This window comes from Arvicola amphibius, chromosome 17 (assembly GCF_903992535.2).
Source record: "Arvicola amphibius chromosome 17, mArvAmp1.2, whole genome shotgun sequence".
NCBI classification, from domain to species: Eukaryota; Metazoa; Chordata; class Mammalia; order Rodentia; family Cricetidae; genus Arvicola; species Arvicola amphibius.
In genome coordinates, this window is record NC_052063.2 from 12,991,580 (window position 1) to 13,010,703 (window position 19,124).

A 19,124-nucleotide genomic window follows, 5' to 3' on the forward strand; every position below is an offset into this window, starting at 1 on the left:
CTGCATAAATGTTTATTTTTTTGACAACATAAAGAAGATACCTACTCTGGAACTAACTAGCCTCCAGGTTCCTGAGCACATGGCTAAATGACAGAAGTATTCTAAAACCTCCTGGACCTTTAAAAAATCTTTCCATAAATTTGTATTGCTTATGGAGAAAGTAGGTAAGTTCCCCAACTCATGTGAGGACAGTGTGAATCTCCTCCATTGTCTTTAAGCATCTTTCATCAAAAAAAAAAAATAAGGCAGAGAGACACTACCTTTAGATGAAATTTGAAAATACAGCACACTGCAAAGCGCTTATCAATTGTGTCAACCAATACAAGAGACTTGAGATTTTGGAGCTGATGTTCTGAAGGAGTGATAATTTGTTCAATGTGAAGTAGAGGTGCTGGAGCTGTCATATTTAACCTAAGACTTTTAAACTTGGAATAATGGGATTTCATGACACACACAGAGGTAAAAAAAAATCCAACCAACCATACAACAAAGAGAAGAACATAACTTACATGTGTCTCCCAATTATTTTAATCACTTAGAGTATTGATTAAAGGTGTAAGTATCTTGGCCACTCACATTCAGCCTGAACTGTAAAGGAAGTTTCTGGATATCCACATTTATAAAAGCACATTGCCTTTCCACAAAATCTGAAGTATTACTATTCATAATGAAAGAAATGAAAACATTGCCTTTTGAAAAAAAGAGATTTATCAAAAATCAGGTGTTCACGAATTTGCGTGTCATCCTTGCGCAGGGGCCATGCTAATCTTCTCTGTATCGTTCCAATTTTAGTATATGTGGGAGCACCGGACTGAGCTCCCAAGGTCCTGATGAGGAGCAGAAGGAGAGAGAACATGAGAAAGAAAGTCAGGACCGTGAGGGAACCTCCAGCTGGCGACAGATGGGGAAGGTGACTGAGCCCCACATTGGAGCACTGGACTGAGCTCCCAAGGTCCCGATGAGGAGCAGAAGGAGCGAGAACATGAGGGAGAAAGTCAGGAACGAGAGGGGTGCGTTCACTCATGGAGACGGTGGGACAGAACTAATGGGAGATCACCAACTCCAGTTGGAATGGGACTGATGGATCATGCGACCAAACCCGTCTCTCTGAGTGTGGCCAACAGCGGGGGCTGACTGAGAAGCAAAGGACAATGGCTCTGGGCTCTGATTGTTCTTCATGGACGGGCTCTGTGGGAGCCTTCTCAGCTTGGTCGATCACCTTCCTGGACCTGGGGGGAGTTGGGAGGACCTTGGTCTTAGCATAGAGTGGGGAACCCTGATGGCTCCTTGGCCTTGAGAGGGAGGGAGGGGAGGTATGGGTGGAGGGGAGGGGAGGGAAGGGGGAGAAGGAGGGGAGAGAAAGGGGAGAAGGAGGGGAGGGAGGGGGGAGGAGGAGGGAAGGAGAGGGAAATTTTTAAATATAAAAAAGAATAAACCATGAGAAAAAAAAAAAAGAAAAAAAAAAGAAAAAAAGAGATTTAAATAAGCAAACCATTGCCAGAATTATCATAACACAATGCAGAATTTTCCTGCTAGAAAATTTAGAAGGAATTCTATGGATATCCATGCAATTCCACTGTTGTACAAAGGAAAACATTTGGATCGGGTTGGAGCATGAGTAGTTTAGTACATATGCAAAACCACGTTCAACTAAAGGCACAAGGGAGACTGAGAGGCATTCATGTTTTCAATATTGAAATAATTGTTGTAAAAACATCTTTGTGGCTTATGAATAAGTCAAATATGTATTTTAAAACCCCAGCGCTATTATCTGAAACTCCCCTCAGAAGAATAGGGGCAACCACATGACTGGGAAAACACACATATTTATCTAAACTATATTAACAAGTGCATCTTATAACACAAGCATTTCCAATTTAGAGAGCAAGGAATCTGGATAGATAGTTGCATATTAAGTTCAGGACCTAAACTATTTACACTAAAATCATAAGAACTACCCAATGCTAGGACAAAACAATCCCTTTCTAACGGAAACTATGTGATGACCAGTCAACATTATGTCATTTTTCAAATATGCTCTGTGGTTTTGGTGATGAAAACACATTGGAGAATTAGCCATGTCTTGAAAACTTGATACTTTTATGAGGATGTGCCCATTAGACTCCTCACAAAACATTCATTTGCAAGCAGATCAGAAATTCTTTTAACTTACACATTATTCATTCAGGGTTAGTGTCTCAGGCAATGTTGGGCTTGGAATCATCAACAATGTCCTCTGAAGAAAAATAGATTGATTGCTACATTCCAGGGTCTTCATAAAATTTCTCTTCACGGTCCGAGCCTTGGAAATCAGTCAGTCTCCTCCCTGTAGACCCCTGCATTTCCTTGGGCTTTTGTAGGCCTCTTTTCTGCTTGAGATGGTCTGAACGTTTCCCTCAGAGTTAACTTCAGCTCATTCTTTCCCCCAAAACTTCTCTTTGTCCTCCTTCCATCGTAGAAAATCTTCTCCTATCCGGGCGGTGGTGGCGCACGCCTTTAATCCCAGCAATCGGGAGGCAGAGGCAGGCGGATCTCTGTGAGTTCGAGGCCAGCCTGGTCTACAAGAGCTAGTTCCAGGACAGGCTCTAAAAAAAAAGAAAAAAGAAAAAAAAGAAAATCTCCTCCTGTGACAAAGGGCTGGCGTCAACCTGCTGTTCCTTGTCTCAGAGGATAACTTCTTCCTCCCGGGAAAGATACGGTTACATGGTAGTCATGGTAGTGAAATTGCATGTTGTCTGCACACTTTTCAGCTCAGCTTTGGGTGTGTCTTGGGTTAGGGAATGACTCTCGGTGTTCCCATGTGGACTGATGAATGAATGCTCAGGTTTTCATGCAAGGGAAACACCAGAATTTTGAATGATACCTGGAACTCATCCCACTAGCTACTTTTTCACCTGTGCTGAAACACCTGAAGAAATCGCTTGCATGCACAAAGGTTTGCTTCGATTCATCCTCACCAATACTTTCAACCCACCCTGGCAGAGAAGGTCAGGAAGAATAATTCTGTCCATGGAAGTACGAAGGCGGCAGAGGACCCAGAGAATAAAGGTAGAACCAGAAGTATAAGGTATAACCTTCACAGGCCTACCTCTAGTTCCCACTTCTTTCAGAAACGCCCCTTCCTGAAGACTACCAGTCTCAAAATAGCACCACAATCAAGGGGATGGATGGTCAGTCCATGAGCTTGAGAGAATATTTCCGATTGAAAATGTAACACCCACAAGTTTGTGCTAATTATTACTTGAATTGCATGTCGGGAAATAACACCATCATGTTTGGGGCACTTCATTAATGTTTTGTCTTCAGAAGAGATTAGTGTGCATTTTGTTTTGTTTTGTTTTGTTTTTTGAGACAGGGTTTCTCTGTAGCTTTGGAGCCTGTCCTGTAATTAGCTCTTGTAGACCAGTCTGGCCTCGAACTCACAGAGATCCACCTGCCTCTTCCTCCCGAGAGCTGGGATTAAGGGCGTGCACCACCACTGCCTGGCAATTAGTGTGCTTATTGCAGAACTCTGGTTAGTTGTCAAGAGAGACAGTGGCTGTAAACTGTGTTCCCCTCATGTACTTGGCCTCGTGAGTCCATTACCATCTTTATATCAACTTTCTTGTGGCTTCACCAAGGGAGTACTTTCTAGAGGCTGAGCAGTAAAGACTGTCAAAGCTTGACCTTTCAGCCCCCAGAACTGTAAGTAAATCTATTTTGTATAAAGTACCAGTCATTTTTTTTACAGCAGTAGAAACTATAAAAACTCACTGAGAATCCTATCTTAGCAACATCTTATTAAAGAATTGAACTTGTACTCCCTTGATTGCAAGGCTGACTGAGACCTATGCTTCACTTACAAGTTACCATGCTAATTGTCTTTCTGAGTCTGGGTTACTTCACTCAATATGATGTTTTCCAGCTCCACACCTTTGCCTGCAAATTTCAAGATGTCGTTACTTTTTTCTGCTGTGTAGTACTCCATTGTGTAAATGCACCACATTTTCCTTATCCATTCTTTAGTCAAGGGGCATTTAGGTTGTTTCCAAGTTCTGGCTGTGACAAACAATGCTGCTATGAACATAGTCGATCACATGTTTTTGTGGCACAATTGATCATCTTTACTCATTCATAAGTGGCTCTTAAACAGAAAGCAAAGAAAACCAGCCTACAAATCACAATCCCAGAGAACCTAGACAACAATGAGGACCCTAAGAGAGACATACATGGATCTAATCTACATGGGAAGTAGAAAAAGACACGATCTCTTGAGTAAATTGGGAGCATGGGGACCTTGAGGGAAGGTTGCAGGGGGGGAGAGAGGCAGGGAGGGGAGCAGAGAAAAATGTAGAGCTCAATAAAATTAATAAAAGAACCCAAATCACCATGAAGCAAAACTCTGGTAAGTTGAACCACGACAGAAAATTTTCAGTGTTCTCCTTTGTTGCTTCATTATTTTATTGCATATGAATTACAACAATTTACAATTTCACTAGATAATTACATTTTGATATATAAATGTTAATGTAATTATTAAGCATACATTTGTAAATTTGATTGGGCTTTGCTGTGATTTAATTTAGAACACACCACATTATACTTACAGGATTCTAAGTATTTTAGCACATCAGTTGTCTGATCCTATAATAAGTAGTCCTCAAACTGTCAATGACTTTTGTAGAATATAATCTGTCCTGTGGAGAGGACCACCGGTTTTCAAGAAAAATGGTTCAGACAGAGAACAATTTGTAAAGGTGTTAAAATAGGAATGGGGTTTGGAGGAATGGAATCAGAAAGTTTGAGGGCTGGGAGAAACAGGAAGGAAGATGGCATCAGGAACTTTATCCCCCCGGTCAGATCCTTTACCACCCTGAAACTAAAGAATCATGAACACAAATTAAGTTCCACATTTGAGAGTACATATGTAATATATACCTTTTCTGCCTGGAATTTTGCAACTGGATTGCCCAGTTATTTCCATTTTGATGCAAAATAAAAGATGCCATTCTCTTTTATGGTTTAATTTAATATTCAAGCATGTATTTAAAACAATAGCACAAAGCAGACACAATCCAGAAGGAATAAATCCTATTGCTCCACATTATAGTGGTGATTACATTCACATAGCCACACAAAAAATTTCATTAAAGATTTTATAAAACTATAATGTATAGGAACTCCAATAATAAGCAAAAAAAAAAAAAAAAAACTACAAGGAGTCCTGGCTTGTAGTAAATGCCTTTAATCACAGCACTTCAGAGGAGAGAAAGGCAGATCTCTGTGATTTCAAGGCCAGCCTGACCCACGTGGAGTATCTTGTCAGGGCTAATACTCTTTATAAAGTCACATCATCAGTGCACACCATAGATATATGTTAAAATATCATATTGGATCCCATTAACATGTATAATCATTCCTGCTCAAGTGTAAGAAAAATTGATTTATAAAATGTAGAAAGAGCAAAGATAAGTGTCTCTGTGAATTCAAGACAGGTTGGTCTACATAGCAAGTTCCAGAATACTCAGAGCCACCTAGTGAGATCCTGTCTTAAACAAATAAACAAACTCCCTGAACATGGCAGACAATGAGGGCAGCTGAGAAGCCAAGGACAATGGCACTGGATTTTGATCCTACTACATATACTGGCTTTGGGGGGGGGGGGCTAGCCTGTTTGGATGCTCACCTTCCTAGACCTGGATGGAGGCAGAGGACCTTGGACTTCCCACAGGGCAAGGAACCCTTAAGGCTCTTCGGACAGGAGAGGGAGGGGAAGGGGGGTAGGGAGAGGTAAATGGGAGGGGGAAGGAGGCAGAAATTTTTAATAAAAAAAAGATAAAAGGAAATAAAAGGGATTTAGATGTATGCTGTAAAACAAAGAAAGAATAAATAAAAAGAAAATAAAAAATAAACAAAATAAAAAAGTCTTTTTGTGTGTGACAGCTTAGAGTTTACCTGAGAAGAACTGTTTCCGTTTGCTTTTCTACCAAAGTCTTCTAGGGCTGCCTCTTTAGTTCAACTGCAAGCAGGACCCCTCACCAGAACTTTTATGAAGAAGGAGTGACCTGACTCTGTTCATTTGGGAGCTTTGAGTGCAGGGCAAATGAAATAGTCGCCTCCTTCCTCAGCACACTTGCCGATCTCAGGGAGTGGGGGACCTGGTGATCAGGATGCAGAGTGCCCACTGCCACTTCACTTCATTAGGCTGTGCTCAGCTGAAACCCATTCATCCTCATCACCCGCTGTCACGCATCCCGCGGCTCTCCACTGTCCAAGGAGTTCTGAAGGGCAGTTCTGATGTGCCTCTTTGTGATGCTGAGGGGAGCTAGCCCTTGGTCACCATTCTGATTGAAAGTCCATCAGACTTAATCTCTCTGCTTATTCTCATCTGATGTTAATATTGCTTTTAGTTTTGAAAACATGATAATACACTATAAGAATTTGTGTGAGATCTAGAATAAACATGAAAACTCTGAGAAATTATGGTGTAGTGTGAATACTCTTTAAGAACTGATGTCGGAGGATAGTGGGTGGCGAGGATAGTGGGTGGCTTAGCCATTAAGAACACCGTTGTTCTTGCAGCGGGCTGGAACTCCGCCTCTTGCCTACAATTAAGGATGCTCTCAAGCACCTGCTACTCCAGCTTCATGGGATTCAAACCTAAACCTCCTTTCTGGCTTCCATGGGCATCCAGCACAGATGCATGTGCTCAAATACAATTTCTCTCTCTCTCTCTCTCTCTCTCTCTCTCTCTCTCTCTCTCTCTCTCTCTCTCTCTCTCTCACACACACACACACACACACACGATGAAATGAAATATTTAAAAAGTAATTTCTCTTCACTGAACTAGGAACTATGCTTATGAAACATACATTTTATTTGCCTATAGTTGCAGTAAATTTTATTTTAAGTTTTTATTGTCTCTCTCATATATATAGAATATATATATATATATTCTAGATTTGGCATCTGAAATTTTTCATCTAAGAACACAGGCAAGGACTTCCAGCGATGTCTCAGACTCATTACACATTTGATTTTGAACACATTTTTGGTTCTTACCGGTCCAGAAATTTGTGACCTGTTATCACATTTTTCACAACCTTCAGCAATCAGTCAAAGGGTTGTGACCCATTGTCTAAAGGCTGTGTTGTGGTTATCTTCTATCAGAGGAATAGAGAGAGGGCAAGTATGTTTTCCCATTTGTGTACCTCTGCTTCACTCTGCTCATTTTTTTCTTGGCTTTGCAGAAGCTTTTTTCATTTATGCAAAATCATTGGTCAACTCTTGATATCACTTTCAATACTTTTAGAATCTATGAGAAACATACGACTTATGGCTGCTTCTTGAAGTGTTGTCTGTCAATAGGTGAACAGATACCAGAAAAGGGACCTAATAAATGATGGAATTTTCCTCAGCTGTACGATATTAATTTCAGAAAAATGAATGGCATTGGAGATAATCATGTCAAGTAAGATAAACAAGAGTCAGACAATTATTGCATTCTTTCATACATGAGATACAATTTTTGAAAACCACGCGGATATATACATGTGCAAGGAATATATGGCATGAAAACAGAGGGAAGACTATTATTAGAGAAGAAGGTGGCCAATGGGAAGGGGAAGGATGATAGAAAGTAATGAAGAATGAATATCAGCCAAGTTCCTGGTGTGCAGGTATGAAATATCAGAATGAAACCCATTTATCTCAGCAATTGGTTAAAATTTAAAATGTAATTAGTTAATTAATTGTGCTCATATGCACAATTTTATTAAAAAGTTTATATTGAGCATATTAACCTTGTGGACCAGAATCAAAATATAATTCATTTAAAGACTATCAGAAATAAAAATACATCCCTCACTTTATAAGGCAAAGTTGTAAGGCATAAATAGATGCTAGATAAAAGAGCATCCAAGATCCTAAAATTTAGTACACATACAGGTAATGTTTAAAGTTAACAAATGTCTTGTTGCAAAGTTCTTTATACTTGATCTTTTTATTTGTAATTTTCTAATAACTTATTCATTTCCTTTATTTTAAGCCTGACACCTCCCCAAAACATTCTTACAATAATGATAATAGTACTAGTACTGATAAAGCTACATTTATAAATCTTTCAATTCTATTAGTTACATACAAGAACAAAAACATTGTTCTTTCAATGGCTGCAATGAGCATAAAGCATTTATCACAATTTTTTCTAGATAAGTGAGATAGTGACCAAGGAAATTAACATTCCTTGGGTCTCACTATTAAAATATGAAAAATATGATATGGACTCAGGTTTTTGTTTGTTTTGGTTTATGTTGAGATATGGTCTCATGTATCTTAGGCTAGAATCAAATTCATCATGTAGCTGAAGAGGACCTAAAATTACTGATCCTCCTGCCTCTTCCTTCAGAGTACTGCATTAACAGTGTGTGTCATCCTCTTGGTGTAACATCTGGTGCTGGGAACTGAACCTAGGGCTTTATGAATGATAGGCAAACCCTTTACAAACTCAGCTATGTTATCAAGGTATTTCTAAAGGAAATTATTTATGCTGTAACAGCCCCTATTGAAATATATTATTCTAAGAGTTTTCATAAGTATGAGAAAATTAGTCTTTTTCATTGAAAAAAAAACCCTATAGATACAACTAATATAACTAAGTAATTATAGATGTAAGGAATTGAATACATTGCTCATTTGCTAATGCACACACAAGAAAGTGAATTGGAAAGATGTATCAAGCCAGGTCTTTGGAGCAACCACAACTTTGGGTGACATCCACCTTGGAAAAATGCCAGGAGCATGTGGTGACAGAATGAAGGATTAGTGACTTGTGATATTTTTAGGCTGTATTTCTGCTTTCTTAGTTCTTTTGTTTTTTGGCTTTAAGCTATAGAATATTATCTGCAAGCAAAGTTTTGAGTGAGTTCCTGAGGGAAGTCCGTAAATGAGAAACAGGTCAGACTTTGCTGAGTGGTTCCAGCTCTGAAGAACAGAAAAGAGTCTCCTCAGCACGAGAATTGAAATGGAAAGTTCATGCTATCCCTTGTATCAAAACATATGTGAAATGTCGTTCATAACATTGAAATGAATTTAGCCTTTGGGCAAGAAGCAAGCAGGTCGAAGTTAATCAAGCATATAATCCAAGAAAAAGATTCAATTCCTTTGAATTTGCTCCTTTGCATTTTCCTGAGATCCTTTGTTTTGTTGGCAATTCATGAGTTTTTCACATGAGCACAACAGTTGGCTGAATACATCACACTTAGCTGCAGCAACACACGCAGAAGTCCAGAAGTTTGTAGGAGAAACATTCGCTCACCAAAACTGCCTTATGTGCAGTTTACGTGCAGCAGACTCAATTCCAGTTAACTCTCTCTCTCTCTCTCTCTCTCTCTCTCTCTCTCTCTCTCTCTCTCTCTCTCTCTCTCTCTCTCTCTCTCTCTCCATAGACTAGGGTCTGTTCTGTCCACCTGCACTTAGTTAGAGAGCAGAGTGTTCACATGCCACACCACAAGAACCTACAGTGACATAACTCCATCCAGAGAATGGCGTGACTGGGCTGGTCCCCCACCCCCACCCCTCCTAAGCTCTTGTATCACTGAGAGTCTGGCAGCCAGTTCCACCCTGACAGAGTTCACAGCATATATTAGTGGATCCCTGTTCTCAGTGCGTCTGTTTAAGGAATTAACGGAAGCAGTGTCAAGAGCAAGGTAAGCGCTGTTTTAACTATAGCCCAGGGAATGCTGACTCTTTGGGACAGTGTTTAATTTTAACAGGAACGGAAAAAGAAATCTAGATGATTTTTGCCAATTTGCTATTCAACAACAGTTTTGAACATTTATACTCATGTTTTACTTAATAGGCTTTCCATCATTTATGGATAATTTCACAATGTGTGCTGAATTGATTGGCAAGGGGAATTTAAAATATTCCAAGGTCACAGTGAAAAAATAGTTAAACGAGACATTCAAAAAAATACCGAATTTAAAATGCTAATTATCTACATATGCTTATATTGTTGAAACCTAGAATTGGAGCAGAAAAAGGTCACTGCTACCAGCATTCAACAGATTTTTCAATAAAATATGTTGTTACAGGTTAGAATAAACATTCTGTGTTATAAAACATTTGCTGAATAACTCAAATACTTGTATAGATTCCTTCTTCATGTTCTGCTCACTTAAAGATTGTGGTTTGGGATGTACACCTTAAGAATCATGTTTTAAAGAAATTCAGAGATATACTTTTCTTTTTTTGCAGAGTATTTCTTTTATGGTCACAGGTATCTGAAAAATCTGGGTGAGAGTACGGTGTGACTCTTCCTTACAGTGGAGGCATTGTGTGTTTATAGGCTCGCTTTGAATTCAGAGCGTTAGCTTTAACTTTGCCAAAACTGTGGAAGTAATTTTTATTACTATGCCTATTCAATTAAAAACGTCAAACCTTGTAAATGAATCAATAAAACATTATGTATTGTTAACGTGTTGAAAAGTATGAGGAATTCTGTTACTGTGTTTTGCTTGGCTGTGGGCAAATCCTGTCGACTAAGTTAGAAACTTCCATCAGAATCAAGGGGGGAATCATTTAATAGCACTGTGACCCTATCTGATGTTAGAATGTCAAGTGTTTCTTTTGCAAAATCTTCTTTAGTGTTTCATTTGATGAAGTCTTTTAGGATTCTAAGCTATGTATTTAAAACGAATGGACTCCCTATGCCTACCCACGTCAAGCTACCTGATGCCAAAGCTTGTCTCAGACTGCTCACATAAAATACCACACAATGCCCTCGGTTTGAGTGTGACTTCCCGTCACATAATTTCTCTCAGAAGAATACCAGCTTGTCTGTGGCGCATTCTGTGATTCCCAAATCTTACATTCTAGTTTTCTTTTATGCGAACTGGCAGCTTCTCTTTGGAAGTGGAAACCCTGTTCATCTTCCCCTTAGAGACAGGTTATGTGAAATTAACTACCATGACATCTCAAGTTTATACTCTCAGCTTAATACCTTCTACACAGTGTGTGATGCCACCGTTGCCATTGCTATTATTGTTCTGTCTTCTTCCATCTCTCTTCTCTCCTACTTCCACTCTGTGAGGACACTACAGTTTGGACTAGAAAATCCCATCACCTCATACTTTGACACAAAGAAGATGAATTTACAATGTATTGGAAAAGCAGAAGAACTTAACTTTTAAAAGTTGAAAACGACCTTTTTCTATAGCTGAGGTCCTTTTTGGTTTGGGTTTAAAAACCCAAGACGGTTTGACATTTTGCTGTTGGGTAAACATTTGCTCTTCTAAAATTAATTTACTAAATACTAGCTCGACAGAATAGATTTGCAGTGGATTTTAAAGCATGGAATATTGCGCTTCAGATAATGTAAATATCCATCTAAGTAATCACCACCCTGCGAAAGGAATGTGCCTGCTGCCTCTTTTGCACCACAGGCAGCAAGGGTAGCTTTTCCTCAGGGAAAACCACAAATTGCCCATGTTCCCAATTAGGGTCTTCCTAATGAGGTATTTTAATGATGTTAATGGCAGAGTGCATTGAGGAATTTACAGTTTGTCTTTTAATTTTCATTTCTTCTGGTTTAGAGAAATGTTCTTAGGAAGGGTTCTAACATAGGAATCACCAGGCTTGAAGGGAGCCTTCTAATCAAGCGATGGCCAAAACAAGGGCTAAAGTGGTTATGTTAGCCATGACCAGAAGGGGGCGCGTATGTGCATGCCCGAAAAGGGTTTCCTCCAAAGGTGTAAACACAACACACCCTTATTTTTATGCTTAAATGTAAAGGTTTAAATGACAGTAAAGACACTATTTTAAGGCATTGACAATAAAATGACAAGATGGGCTTTGTTAATGAATTCAACGTGTATCAAACTTTTTCTTGGAATTATATTGTTTTGATAATAATCTGTTTCTGCTTTATTTAGGATTCAAAGCACTTCCTGAATATGAATCTATGTGCATTTGCTCTCGTCCTGGCATTAGTCAGTGGTGTCAGTGGCCAATATTATGATTACGACGCCCCTCTCTTCATGTACGGGCAATTATCACCTAACTGTGCACCAGAATGTAACTGTCCCCAGAGTTACCCAACTGCCATGTACTGTGAAAATCTGAAGCTGAAAAGTGTCCCCATGGTGCCACCTGGCATCAAGTACCTTTACCTGGGTAATAACCAGATCGACCATATTGATGAAAAGGCGTTTGAGAATGTAACTGACCTGCAGTGGCTCATTCTGGACCACAACCTCCTGGAAAACTCCAAGATAAAAGGAAAAGTGTTCTCTAGGCTGAAACAACTGAAGAAGCTGCATATAAACTACAACAACCTGACAGAGTCAGTAGGTCCACTTCCAAAGTCCCTGCAAGACCTGCAGCTCACTAACAATAAAATTAGCAAGCTCGGGTCCTTCGAAGGGCTGGCTAACCTGACCTCCATTCATCTTCAGTACAACCAGCTCAAAGAAGATGCTGTGTCAGCCTCTCTGAAAGGCCTGAAATCACTACTGTACCTCGACTTGAGCTTCAATCAGATTGCCAAGATTCCTAGTGGCCTCCCAGCATCTCTTCAAACTCTCTACCTAGACAATAATAAGATCAGCGGCATCCCTGAAGAGTATTTCAAGCGCTTTACCGCGTTACAGTACCTGCGTTTATCCCACAATCAACTGACGGATAGTGGAGTACCTGGAAACTCATTTAATATATCATCCCTTCTCGAACTAGATCTCTCTTATAATAAGCTTAAAAGCATCCCAAATGTTAATGAAAACCTTGAAAACTATTACCTGGAGGTCAATGAACTCGAAAGTAAGTATAAAACTGCCCCTGTGTTTGATTGGTATATCAAGTGTTAGAATGTGTAAGCTTCACAAAAGAATGAGGATTAATTAAAAGAACAACATAATTCACACATGAAACTCTAGCTCAGTCACACATTGGTTCTTCCTAACCATTCCTCAGAGTCTCAGGACCAAGAGCAGTTAAAGCCATAGAATTTTCCACTAAAATTATAAGGATTTAATATCCACACTGCTGTTATATCTCTTAATATTTGTCTATTATTTTCTAGTTTGTGTTTCCTTTATTGTGTGGCAAGATTCAAGTGAGGAAAGGAGGACAAGTGTTCAGAAGTGATGCAGGAAGCGTAGGTTCTCAAGCATCCCCCTGCTTGTCTGACTCAGACCACACATATATAGACCCATTGAGAGTCAATGTGCCGTCCTACGAACCTGGCCAACATCAGCACTCTTCTCTGGTATGGTGTATGTGGTCTTCACAGTATCCTCATGAGGATTCTAAGAAAGCTGAAGGGTAGAGAGATGTTGATTATTTCAAATGTCTATTTCTTTAAAAAAAAAATACCTTTATAGAGCCATTTACTTTCATACCTTCTGTTCACATGCTGCCGGATTTTTTTTTTTATTTTCCTCTTTGATGGAGCTAGAGTTGATCTGCATTGTGCATACTTCCATCCTCTTAGGCTTACTTCAGTTTAGATAATATGAAATTAGACATGACATTAAAATACTCCATGTAATAGAATTTGGGATGGAAATGTATCAGTTCACCAATAGGTGAAAAATCTAGGTAAGAAACACCATTTAAATCTGAAGCAATTATTTACAAAATGACCTTGTTGGTCTATTTAAATTGGACTTGTTTATCTAGTGAGAGCTTCAACCTCCTTGTTGCGATAAACACAGTTCTATCAGAAAAAAATTATATTGGACATTGTTACTACATTGCAATTTCTCCATAATTCCATGTAGCTCCTGGGTTGCATATTCTCATGAAGGAGACTGTGATTGCTAATGTAAGCACCATGCTCTTTGTTCTGTTTTTAAAGCCACCAATGCAAGGTTTGGAACAACAATTGCCTATGCTCAAAGTTCACTATGTGACAACAGGTCCTTTCGTTTTTCCAAGTAATAGATTCAATTGTTAATTGCAAATATCTAAGTCTAAATCAGGTTCTTCACATTGGACATTACATTTAATGACATCCTTTAAGCACATGTAGAGGCACAGCCTTCAATAAATATGGAAAATTGGTTCTCAAACTCTATTGCATCCCAAACTCTGAAGTCCACATATATAAATGGTATAATAGTTTCATGTAACTTTATGCAATCTTCCCTCCTACATTTAATCATCTATAAATTAATTATGATGCTCATAAAATGAAGCAATTAAAACTTTTTGCATTATTTATATACGCAATTTTAAAAATATTTTGGCCCGCGGCTTATCTATCACATATGAAGATGAGGAACATCCCCTCCCAAAATACAAAACTCCAATATACAACCCACAAGCAATTATCCTTTTTCCAGTCATGTGACTATGAGTTAGATTGAATCAATCTTATCTTAAGTGAAATTATCTTGGAATGAGATAAAAGGGTTCAAAGAGAAAAAAATCAATATTTATTGAGGGCATTATGTATGTTGATATGCCATGGAGTGCTTTAAATACAACTTTATAATTTTAATCCAACTTACAGAGAACAATACCTTGTATCAGACAGAGAGAACAGTCAGAGTTCCAAGTTCCCAAGCTATGCAGCAGAGACAGCATCCAAACACAGGCATATAGTCATATTTATTTGCATTATAATTTCTCAGAGATGGGTATTATAGAAAGACCATGGGGTCTTACTGAAATGCAACCCAAGCAAACATCATAAAAGAATGGAGTTCTTTTACGGAGAGTGTATGAGTTTCATTCGTTATCGCTAGCTAGAGTTTGAGAATAAAAGACAATATCGATCTAAGGAGCAGACAAGATGAAGTTCAAACTGACCAGGGTAAACAAACGTTATCCTAGTAAGTCTCTTGGTTTCTGTTAAAATATTAGCTAAGTTTTGTTTCTGACAGCTCTCAACCACCAAGGTACTCTGGCTGCACGTTCCATGATTTGATTTATGTCTTGGAGTTTTTATTCTCTGCCGTAGTGTGTGGTTAATGGTAAATTCTTCAGTGATCATGAAGTCAAGTCTATCATTTTCAGGCTAGAAATACCAAGGATGTGAATTTTTCATTGATGAGGTTATTCATATAATTCATATTTACTCAGGTCAGGCTAAACATTTGAAGGTTCTTCTGACTAATTCATACTAGTTGTATGCACTTCTAAACCTTCTTATCAAAGTTAAATCAATTCTTTTTTTGGTTTTTTTGAGACAGAGTTTCTCTGTAGCTTTGGAGCCTGTCCTGGAACAAGCTCTTGTAGCCCAGGTTGGCCTCGAACTCACACAGATCAGCCTGCCTCTGCCTCCTGAGTGCTGGGATTAAAGACGTGCCCCACCACCGCCTGACAAATTCTATTTTTTGAGAAGTTTCATTGAGCATCCTGATTTATCATATTTAGTGTTTATTAAATATCGCTGTGAACCTTTAGTAGCCTGAAATGTAAGTTCAGTAGTCTTTATTTCACAAATACATAGTAAAGATGGCTTCTTGAGGGACATCCTATGTAATATGAAGTCACTCATAAGTTATTTTCTTTAAATACTAATTTTAATATAGTAAAATGAAAAATGATTGCTCTTTTCTATTCTTTCATCCACAGAGTTTGATGTCAAGAGTTTCTGCAAGATACTGGGACCGCTATCTTACTCCAAGATCAAGCATTTGCGCTTGGATGGCAATCCCCTCACCCAAAGCAGTCTGCCCCCTGACATGTATGAGTGTCTACGTGCAGCAAATGAAATCAACATAAATTAACATCTTCTCATTACCGTACATGGAAGTATGTTCTGGAGCAATACTTCATGTTTAGCTATTTCGGGGATGTCTGTAAAGTTTTCACGATATTCTTTTGTTGTTGCTATTACATTGTGGGTTTTAATTAATGAAGGAAATGTTTTGTGAACATTTACCACTTTTTAAATAAAAGATGAAAAGCAGGCCTATTTCATCGTGAGAAAAGACACACAAAAACATTAAACTTAATTCTTTATTTGTAAATTTCATGTTCTCTAAAGCTCTATGTTCAAATGATATGGAGCCTCTTTACTGATTGCATAAAAATCAGCCAAGAATGACTGATATTTATGGTCCTTACATTTTAATGTTTTTAATGACCTCAAAAACAGAAAGGAAATATGCATGGATGTTTGATATCCTAATCCAAATTATCTTGATATGTTCAAATTTGTTTTTGCTGAAATATAGATTCTGTAGTTTGAGACCTGTAATTTTGAATTATAACAAAGAAAATTTATGAACCACATCCACCTTAAGAAATACATTTAGTACTGAACATTTGTATAGTCACTTAACGAGACTTTCCTTGAATTATTTTTCTCTGTCATGTGTATGTTTCTTTTTGATTATTTGCATGTTATGATTAACAAGCTAATAGCAAAATAAAACATTGCAAATGGCATCATGGTATTAACTCTTGTGAAAAATTATGTCTTTTATGAAACACATAAAGGAATGTAGTCAGAGTCCAAGACAGTCCTAGTCTGTAATATTTTTCTTGTGAAATCGTAGGATTTTCCACACTTTGGCTGATTCTAACATCCAGATACAATGAATTACTAAAACACTTTCATAAAATGCAGTTATATCTCACATGTTCTTGGATATTGCTGATATTTTCATTCTTGTTTTTCTCAAGAATGTACACTGTCACTCCATTGAGGGAAGTATGGAAAATCTTAGCAGTCATTGTTAAATTCTTAAGTGGGAATGATGAGACACAAAGGACAGATAAATGTAAAGTATTCTGAAAAGTGTATTTTAAAATAGAAGTTATTATTTCCTTAGCTCATTGTGCTTGGAATATAGGTATTGGTTTCATACATTAGTAATAACAGATTTTAGTGGTCCATATTATGTGGTTCCATGGTTGCTCACAAAAGGCAATAGTAAAAAATACATTTAAGGAAAATAACCTTTTCTGCCCAATAAGCATTAAAGTGCTTGTTGTTGTCTTTCTTTCCATTTAGAAACTATACCATTATTTCAATATAATTAAATATTTTTGTTCCTAGAGAATTCTGTACACTATATCTTGATGATATTAGCTCCCAAACCCCCATAGAATTCCAGGAACATCCAATCCACATAACTACACTTCATAAAATTTGTGGATTTGAGGTTTTTTTTTAAACTGAAAATAGATTTTTTTTCATTCAGTATATTCTGTTCATGGTTTCCCCATCCTTATCTCCTTCCAGATTTTCCCTATCTCCTCCCACATCAAACTCCATAGCTTATTTCTCTTTTAGAAAACAAATGGGTAAATTAAAAAAAAGGAACACAGCAATCAAACTGTAAAATCAATAAAAAACTAATATAAAGACACATACACAAGCAGACACACACACACACACACTAAATCATAGAATCATAAACAAGAACATATAAGTGAAATACCAGTAAGGTTTTAAACTCCTAAACTAAGAATTATGAGATCAAAATAATTTTTTTAAAAAAATAGCATTAAGTTTGTTTTGTGTTGGCCATCTATGGTTGGGTATTGGACCAGCCCTTAACTGTGGTTTGTAGACCCATTGAGATGGCACTGAAGAAAACTATTTTTTTCCTGTATGAATGGTTGCTGGTCAGAGATAGCTTCTTGGTTAGGAATGGGGGCTCATGCCTACTTCTCCCTCTTAGTGTAAAGCTTGTTTCTTAACAAATGTTATGTAGTCAAAACAACACTCATCCAGTACCCACTGTATATGCCCCCTGACCCCCAAAGGAAGTATGTCTTCAAAGCATGGTGCTTTCATAGAACAAATTTAATGAAATTATTCTTTGTCTTAAGTGTCCTGTCACTGAAGACCTATCTAATGAATCTGGACTCGCTAAGATTGGAATTGGAAGAATATGGTCTAAGCTGGCTGCATACCTGTGAATGGAGACTTCATGTTGGTTTCCAAGTCTCCCTGACCCAAATAATCACACCAAAACTATATTAATTACAACACTGTTTGACTGATGGCTAGGGAGTAGTTCTAGCTAGCTCTTACATCTTAAACTAACCCATTTTTATTAATCTGTGTATTTCCACAAGGCTGTGGCTTACCAATAAGGTTCTAGCATCTTTCTCCTTCGGGAACCATACAGTGTCTCTCCGACTCCGCCATCTTTCCTCCTCTATTTCTGCTTGGATTTCCTGCCTTGCTATATTCTGTCCTGACTTCGGCCAAAGCAACTTCTTTATTTACCAATGGTAATAACACATATTTACAGCATATCGAGGGGAATCCCACATCACGTACCTGTTAGCCTCATGTCTTTTCTTTGTAAAATCAAGTTCAAGTTCTTTGAATTGTGATTGCTCAACTTCTTTCTTGATATAAGCATAAAAGTACTTTTCTTCAACAAATCTAATTTGTAGAAGAAACAAAATTAAAATTTCTTACTTTTCCCATGAAATTTGTTCCTAATTTTTGGAAACCTGTTCTAAGGTAGGAGAAAATGTGTCCTAAGTTCTTTATTCATATGTGCCCATAAATGAGCTTTGTCTTTATAGAGTTTAGGAGCACTGTTTTGGTTGGAAGCCTTAGATTGACATCTACCCAATGCATGATATTATTCTTAAGTCTAAAATATAAGACAATAACTTAAAACAGCAATCCTCTTTGGAGTTGGGTTGAATTGCCAAAGAGAAAATTAAAGTATAGGGAAATATTTCCATATAGAAGGCTCTGGCAGAATTAACTAATCATGCCCTGGTTAGTATCTTCTCAGTGCAGAGCCAGACAGAGACTCTGGCATTCTTCTCTTTTATGGCCCAATTTTTGGCAGGTAGACAGAGGATAGAAAAACCAGTCACTGACAAATTCATTCTTTCCTCATGGCCCAAAGAAGGATAGTGTTTTTCAAACTATCTGATGTCTACCAGCACAAAAGCCCCAAATAAAGAGTCCCAGCAAGGTACACAAAATAGCATTCAGCATTTCAAAACAACATCTCTGTGATTATTATTCTCACCATAATGACTCAGTATGGCATCAGAGTGAACATATAGAGAAACATGAGATAAAAAATTCTGATGTTCACAACATCCACAAATGAGACTAAAAATGTTTTTCATAATCATACAGAGAAAATTTTCAATTTTTAAGAAACTGCCACTGACTTAAGATGCTAAGTCACTTCTAGGCAACTTTTCTC

At 37.9% G+C, this 19,124-nt stretch overlaps 1 protein-coding gene and 1 pseudogene across 1 annotated transcript; one reads left to right on the forward strand and one right to left on the reverse strand.

The window, feature by feature from the left end:
- Positions 1–712: 712 nt before the first annotated feature.
- LOC119803746 lies at positions 713–807 on the reverse strand (annotated as a pseudogene).
- An 8,801-nt stretch (positions 808–9,608) lies between these two features.
- On the forward strand, positions 9,609–15,771 carry Lum (lumican). Its single transcript, XM_038315131.1, has 3 exons — positions 9,609–9,686; positions 11,913–12,795; positions 15,559–15,771. Exons 2-3 carry the CDS (start codon positions 11,934–11,936, stop codon positions 15,711–15,713), a joined length of 1,017 nt encoding a protein of 338 aa, XP_038171059.1. The 5' UTR covers positions 9,609–9,686; positions 11,913–11,933; the 3' UTR covers positions 15,714–15,771.
- The last annotated feature ends 3,353 nt before the right edge of the window (positions 15,772–19,124 follow it).

Excerpts from the sequence above, each read along its gene's own strand:
- Lum (XM_038315131.1), top strand. The coding sequence starts at position 11,934 with ATGAATCTATGTGCATTTGCTCTCGTCCTGGCATTAGTCAGTGGTGTC. Across the intron at positions 12,796-15,558 it reads GGAGGTCAATGAACTCGAAA|AGTTTGATGTCAAGAGTTTC; the intron begins GTAAGTATAAAA and ends TTTCATCCACAG.